The sequence below is a fragment of the Rhinolophus hipposideros genome, assembly GCF_964194185.1.
Source record: "Rhinolophus hipposideros genome assembly, chromosome: 5".
In the NCBI taxonomy this organism is placed as follows: domain Eukaryota; kingdom Metazoa; phylum Chordata; class Mammalia; order Chiroptera; family Rhinolophidae; genus Rhinolophus; species Rhinolophus hipposideros.
This window is the reverse complement of record NC_138051.1, coordinates 54391083-54398856: the sequence shown is the minus strand read 5'-3', so window position 1 is coordinate 54398856 and position 7774 is coordinate 54391083. Positions and strand designations below refer to the sequence as shown.

Sequence of the window (7774 nt, the reverse complement as noted above, 5' to 3'; positions counted from 1 at the left end):
TTTTGCTCATCCATGCTTGTTGTTCAATCCCTCACTGCAGTTTAGTTTTAGTTGCCTTTGTTGTCCTTCTCATTGATCTTAGCCAGAATTAATCTAAGAATTTTAATTACTAGAATGTTCATTTTCTTTAATCTCTGTATCCAAATTCCTTTTGGTATTGTGCTATACATTAGCGTGCTAGTGGTGTTTCTTGACATTAGTTATAGTTTGTTTTGGATTAGGACTGTAAATTTCTTCAAGAAGTATGGAAAATTTGGGGCATTACTGTGTGCACGTAATAATCAATCCCTCAAAACTTACTTAAAAAGGAAAATATTAAAATGTAAAAACTTTTAATATTGTATGGTAATAGCATTATTTATACTGATAATTTTGAGCTGAATTTTCCGCCCTGAGATTTCCTATTTCGTCATTAACCTTTCTTTCAAAGTAAGACCTCTGAGAAGTATTAGTAGCCTAGTGGTGATTTAACTGTAATTATTGAGAGAAAAGGGTGGCAGTGCTCAGGAAGCTGGAGGAAACTAATACCTACTGTGTAATTTTGGGTAAATCATTTAATATTCCTGTAAAATGGGGACAATATCACCTGCATTCCTTATCTCACATCTTTTGTGAGGATTACATGAAAATGCATACCATGGTATAATAATGGCATGACTGAAAAAATATTAATAAAATGGAATAATGCATACAAAAGCACCCATATTAATTATTCTTTCAAAAGTATAAATTACCATAGATGTACAAGGAATTATTACAGGATTATTATTGCCCACTTCTCCAACCAGATTATATTTCTGTTCCATTTACTTGACCCTTTTATTCTGCCTGTGGCATCTTTCATGTCATGTTGCACTGTTATTCATGTATCTTTGCATTGTTTGTTTCTAAACTTTTTATGGTACACGAGACTGTCCCAACCAGAATTTAATATAGTTTTTTTGCATTCCCCTCAGTGCTAGTTGGTGAGAATGTACAAGGAGAGGGGGACTATACTATAAACAACTTGGGGAGATTGAATAGGGGCTTTCTGAACACTAGGAAGTTTACTGGGTGTTTTTGAGCAGATTAACCTGAGCTTACCTGTGCTTTGGGAAAATAGTTTCGGTGGCAGTGTGCAGATGGATGGAGAAGGGAAAAACTGAAGGCCAAGAGGCCAGTTAGGTGATTGCATGGTCCAGGTGAGACATAAAGCGAATTTAGGAAATATGGCAAAAGCAGAACAGACAGGCTTAGCTGTTAATTGGTTGTGGATGGTGAAGTGCAAAGTGCCTCCTAGGTATTTTGTCAGGGTGATTGAGCTAGGAAAAACAAATGGTTAAGAATTTATTTCCTGTGTGCTGGAGTGGAGGTTGACGGTGGATATTGATAATACTGGTTAGTATTGGTTCTTTTATATCCATTTTACACAACACCAATTATAGGCATTTAGACTTTTTTTCTTCTCCAGTGGACTTTGAATTTAAGAAATGACTTTTCTTTTTTGATCCTTAGTCCTTTCAGGCTGCTGTAACAAAATACCATAGACTAGGTGGTTTAAAAACAATGCAAATTTATCTTTCATTTCTGGAGGCTGGGAGATCCAAGATCAAAGTGCCAGCCAATTCAGTGTCAGGTGAGGGCCTACTTCTCGGTTCAGTCTTCTGGAGATACCTGCACAGGGTGGAAGGGGGTAGGAGCTCTCTGGGGTCCCTTTGATTAGGGTTACCTCCCACTCATGAAGGCTCTGCCCAATTACCTAATTACCTCCCAAAGCCCTACCTCCGAATATCATCCATCACCTTGGGGTTTAGGATTCAACATATGAATTTTGGGAAACACAGTCTACAGCAATTGTTTAAGAACAATTCAGTTTTTCAGATATAATATGTAGCAAAGCATTTAGTAATTGCGTGGGATTACAAATCTATCGTTTCTTAGGTTTGTTTTTTGTATCTCAACAGCTTTTTGAAATATATTTTAGACAAAATCAAGCCCAGTTCTATAAAGAGAATTGGTTTATCAACGGGTAATTATATTTCACTAACACAGAAAGTCCTTGAATTATAAAAGCCCTGCTCTCAACATCTTGCTACATTCAAGATCAAGGATCGCAGGGATGAAAGCGATGTACAAATAACTAGTAACCCACAGGTAAACTAAAAAAAAGGAAGTACTACGCTCTGTTCTTTATTTCCGTAATGAGGTAGTTTAAGGAGTGGCTGAGTTAATCAAGACCGAAATCAAACAGAAAGGAATAAAAGAACGAGTTAATAACAAAATGCATGATCAGTTCCTATACTATGTGCCATCTTGCAATGCCGTTCCGTTCCCTAGCCTCCCACTTTTAAATTATTAAAGTGTTTTCAGGAAGCAAACGGCGGAGACCTTGCCCCAGGCGGAGTTGCTAAGTCGCCCAACAAAGGTGCAGAGCCTCCTATTCTCCACCTGCAGGGGTGGCTGCTTAGAAGGTGGTCAGCATGGACTCCAGGTGTGGGAGGCTCCGCGCCCGTCGGGGAGGCGACGCGAGGCTTCCTCCCGAGACGGTTGAGCTCTGCGCACTCACGATCAATAGAAGGCGAGGGCCGGCAAGCCGAGCGGCCTTGGAGATGTCCCTATGCCCAGTAACTCCTACCCTCCTTTACTCCAATATCCTTTTCCTTTGGTGCAGGCCGCTCGGCACCACCCAAGGCCCGCTTTCCCGCCGCTGCTCCCGCCCCGGGCTGCACCCGCCACGCAGCGGCCAGGTTGCGGCGGGCCCCACGCAGCTCCGGGCCCCACGCAGCTCCGGGCCCCACGCAGCTCCGGGCCCCACGCAGCTCCGGGCCCCACGCAGCTCCGGGCCCCACGCAGCTCCGGGCCCCACGCAGCTCCGGGCCCCACGCAGCTCCGGGCCCCGGCGGCGGCGGCGGCGCGCCTGCGCACCGGCCGGGTCACGCGCTCGGCGCAGGGGCGGGCCGGCGCCCGAGGGGCTGTCATTCGCGGCGCGGGTCGCCGCCCTCAGCTGCGCCCGGCGGTTCCGGCTCCTCCCTCTCCCGCCGCCTCCGTCCCACCATGGTGCTGGAGTCGGTGGTCGCGGACCTGCTGAACCGCTTCCTGGGGGACTATGTAGAGAACCTGAACAAGTCCCAGCTGAAGCTGGGCATCTGGGGCGGTAAGCGAGAGGGCGCGGCCGGCGGACTGCGGGCGCCGGCTGAGGGGCCCGCGCTGCCGGCTCCCCGCCCCCGCCCCGCCGGGGCCCTGCTCCCTCTTCCTCGCGAGACTCCGCCTCCGGGGAGGGCGCTCGGCGGGGCCCCCTCCCGGGGCGGCAGGTGCGGGGCGCCGGGAGGTCTCTGCCCGCCTCCGGGGCACCGGCTCCGAGACCCCGGCGCCTGCCCGGCCACACCCTCCCTGCCTCGGGGTGCGGGCTGGGGGTGGGTCCTCTCGCTGCCCTCAGTGCGGCCCCTTTGGTCCCACGGCATAAAACGACCCTTTCTGCTGCCGCACCGCGTGGCGTGAGGGTGGCTGCGTGGGCACACGCTCCAATAAAGTGGCTTCGAGGAAAAAGACACAGGAATTGCGTTTCGCAGTTATCTTCTGTGGCATCTCATAGCGGCCAGGAGCTGGCTTCGTCCCCGAGGAGGGCAGGGTGTGGGACGGGGACGGGCAGGGGGAGGTCCTCACGGAAGGCGCGTGGACCGGAGTTCTCCCTCTTAATACCTCTCAGTTTCGGAGAAAGGGATTGTTTTCCTTTTCGTGTTTACTTTTCCCTCGACCAGAAGGAGACTTTTTTTTAGGTGTTGTTTTGCAGCGATAGGAAGGAATTCGAGCTGAGAGCAGCATCGTCACTAGTTAGGTGCGTGCGGGAGAATTACGCCCACGTTTCTGCCCTAGGGGTGCGGGGCTTAGAAGCGGGCCGTGAGGAAGGAGTATATGCTTGCGTGCTCGGTGAAAAGCCCAAATAGTTTTACTCTGCGTTAAGCTTTGGGGACAGTGAGGGTACTTCCTAACTACAACAGTCTTGGGGGTTTTGCCAGGTTTGCAGGGAAATCCAAAGAATTATTCAGATGAATGGAACTGCTTTTAATCCCGTGAACAGATAGTTTGTAGACCCGCGCTGCCCAATAGGGTAGCCATTAGCCACGGTTGGTTCGTGGGCATCGAGATTACTGTAAGTGTAAAATACACACCGAGTTTTGAAAATAGGAGGACAAAGAGTGTAGTATCTCAAAATTTTTAAGGTTGATTATATGTTGAAATGATAATATTTGATTATATTGGGTTAAATGCACTATACTATGAAAATTTGTTCCCCGTTTCTTTTTACTTTTTAAAAAAAGCCTGAAATTTATGCAGTTGACCTTTCAACGGGTTTGAATTAGGGAGATCCATTTATACACAGATTTTTTTTTTTTTAAACCTGCCCTGTTTAAGGGTCAACTGTAATTACATATGTGAACCATATATTTATATTGGGCAGTGTTGTTAATAGAACCATGAATTCTGCTCTAAATTGTGGAGGAGGCTGCTTTTGATAAGTTACTGATCATTTGATTGATTCAGTGTGGTTTGCCCAACAATACATCTTTTGTTTATATGCCACCGCCCGCCACGCTAAGTATAATGCAAGAGAAAGAAGGAAAGAAGGAGACATTTAAGGAATTAAATGTCCAGTGACTTCTGAAGGGATCAAAATTTTTTTCCAAAGTACTATCTAAATAATAGAAATTATTCCTTGTAGTTTGTAAGCATTTGAAATCTGAAAAGGCACTGGAATAGCATTTAGGAAACCAGGGTTCTAGGTTGCTGTGTTGGACAAGCCATTTATCTTTGTGGGCCTTAGTTTCTTCATCTTAATTTACACTTTAAAAGAAAAAACTGTAAAAGATAATATAATATTCCTATTGAGTAGTAATCACTACTCAAAATCACTTATCCAAGTTATAACATTGTGCCCTATTTACTGCACACATTTTTAAAAATGAAAGTTTATGGATACCTTGGAAGATTCCTTCTGTGCCAAATCATTTTTCCTTTAAAATTAGGGGTTTGAGTAGGTTACATCTAAGTATCCGTCCAGTGCCAATACGCTGTCATTCTAAAGTAAATGTTTTTCACTGAAAATTTGAAGTACACTGCCTGAGGACTTTGGACTTTTTCACAACTGAAATTAAAATGCCATACTTTTATTTCATTTACTCCTCTCTTTTTTGGCAAAATGTGGGAAAAGAAATTTTCTTTCATCTTAATTTTCTTCCTTTCAGAATAAGGTATTCTGCCAGTGGCCAACATCAACTTTATAATAGGCCTGAGCAAATAAACTCATTTTTCCCCCCCAGGAATTGCATGCAGTAGAAGTACAATCGGCCCACTTCTGTAAATTTTTGCTGCCTTTTATTTTTGTGGTTATAAAGGAAGCTATAAGTCATGACCTTTTACAGTTATTGCTTAGAATGTTTTATTTATAACACTAATTCCTCCATTAAAATAGAAAGGCAAGATATGTGAGTTGACTTTCTATTCTTTGAAAATATTCTTGAAGAAATGTATCTTAAACTTTTTATGGTAAACAAGTGGGAATATTAAGATAGTTTAATAAAATAGCTGATACAACATCCATGATGTTGACAAATTTTATAAAGAATTGAAATTTTTATATAATCTTATTTGAAAACTATTTGCTTTATTAAATAAGGTTTATATGTCACAATTTGGCTTTCTCAGTTGTTTTTCCTTGTTAAATTTTTGCATCTTGAGAAAGGGAAGAATTAACCAGTAAAAATTTCACACAGCTGATTTTACTATTCTTTGGAAACAAATAGTAAATTGATACTTTTTAACGAGTATTTGACTAGGCTAAGGCAGTGATTTTCAACCCAGGATGATTTTGCCTCGAGGGGGGATATTTGGCAATGTCTGAGATGTTTTTGATTGTCACACTGAGGGGTGGAGGTGTGCTACTGGTATCCATCCCTAGAGGGTAGATTGCAGGAATATTTCTACATCTTACTATGCAGAGGACAACTTCCTATAACAGAATTATCCAGCCCAAAATATTTGCGGAGGAACCCTAGTCTAAGGTAAACATTGATACTGTCTTCTACATTTATAGGAGAACTTCAGGATGCTGAACAAGTTATAGAGAGAAGTAAAAAAGGCCTAGAGGAAGTGTATGCCTCATGAAATTTATAACTAAGAAATAAGTGCTTGATAGGGATCATGTCAGAAAAAAGCATAATCTTTCCTTGGATGATATCAGGAAATAGTATTCAGAATCAAAGTGTTGTGTTAACATAATTTGAAATAGACTGTGCTGTCATATGTATATAGGCATGTGGATTTCACAATAAACATAGTTGTAGAGTGAGAAGGATGGGGAAAGTGGCTAGAATCAGAAGTGTACTGTGGATATTGCCTTTAAATTGGAGAAGCATTCTTTAAGTTTCTGTTTCCTTATCTGTAAAATGGAAAAGTAACACTGTAAGATAAATGATGTGAAAATCCTTTGTAATTATAATTGTTAAAATGTTAATTCTGAAAGGAATAGTGATAACCAAATCTACCTGAGTGATGCAAAACGGACTGCTTTGTTTTATTTCATAAGTATATTTCTCTGAGACTTCAGATTTTAGGGTTTTCATATTCTGTAGTGTGATAGTTTTGTATAAAGCTAACACTACATAGCTAAACATTTTTTATTTTCCAAACAAATTTCTTAAAAGAAACCAAACCTATTTGCGTTTGAATTTACGCTTACAGCATTTATATTACTACCTGCCAGCTAGTTTGTAAGTCAGTTTTTCAAAGGTTCAGAAAAGTGCCTGGTGGGCATATTGCTGCCTAGGCAGGTAGGAAGGTTTATTTAGGTGTTTGTTGCTCCACAAACTACTACCAGGAGATAAACTGCACAGCCCTTGGCTATTTGAGGTGTGTCCAGGACATAATTGCTTTAAGAGTAACAAATGTTTGAAGAGGTATGTTGAAATGTCAGATCTTTTGCAATTTGGTTTAAGTAAGGCTGTAATATAGAACCTTTGTCAGTTTGATTTTTTGAAGTGATTTACTGTGGAAAGTCAGCAGGAAAATCCTCCATTCAGAATTCTGCTGCTCTCATTTCCATTTGACAGGTTGACTATACAGAGAGACTGTGATGTGTTGGATGTAAGATGAGGCAACAGTGATCAGGAATAGGAGCCAGGTGGAATGCTCTCAGAGTTGGTAGCTCTTCAAACCAGGCTGAGCCACTCTGCTGATTCACCCCACCCCTGACTCTTTGACCAGCTGGCAGATATTGTTGGAGCAGAGCAGCATTAGGAAGGAGGAAACATGGGATCTGATTCCATCTTTGATACTGCCTAGGTGTGTGGCTTTTGGCAAGTTACTGACCAGTGACCATTAGTTTCTTATCTATAAATGAGAGGGTTAAACAAGGTCATGTCTTCTGGCTTTAAACTTCTGTGATTTGAACAAGGCTAGAGCAGCCTGAGCTCCTTTTTTGGGTAAGTCACACTGCCACATGCTCTGCCTTTATGGTAAAGAATGGTAGTCAAATAATGTATCTTTTCTTTTTGTTCTTCACTCATTACTGGTGAGCAAAGAGCCACTGTCTTGAAATATGACAAGATAAATGAAGATAAATTCCAGCCTCATGGTGATACTTGGATTACATTACGTTGTCTTAATAGGTAGCTGTGGGATAGCTTGAGAATGCAAGAAAAAGCAGGTGTCTTTGCTTCTTTTTACTTTGACACATAAAACATAGCAGTATGTAGGTATTTCTAAACTTGTGCAGGATTTTTTTTCCTCCCACCCAACA

The 7774-nt window shown here is 42.5% G+C and overlaps 1 protein-coding gene across 5 annotated transcripts in view; it reads left to right on the top strand.

Annotated features, from left to right (window-relative positions):
• Positions 1-2934: 2934 nt before the first annotated feature.
• Positions 2935-7774, top strand: part of VPS13C (vacuolar protein sorting 13 homolog C) — a 168107-nt gene continuing 163267 nt past the window's right edge. For 2 of the 5 annotated variants that reach the window (XM_081049777.1, XM_081049779.1), the window contains exon 1: positions 2935-3133. In XM_081049777.1, coding sequence (XP_080905903.1) covers positions 3034-3133 — 100 coding nt within the window. In that variant the 5' untranslated portion in view covers positions 2935-3033. The remainder of the gene's footprint in view (positions 3134-7774) is intronic. The other 3 variants (XM_081049778.1, XM_081049780.1, XM_081049781.1) reach the window with 2 other exon arrangements.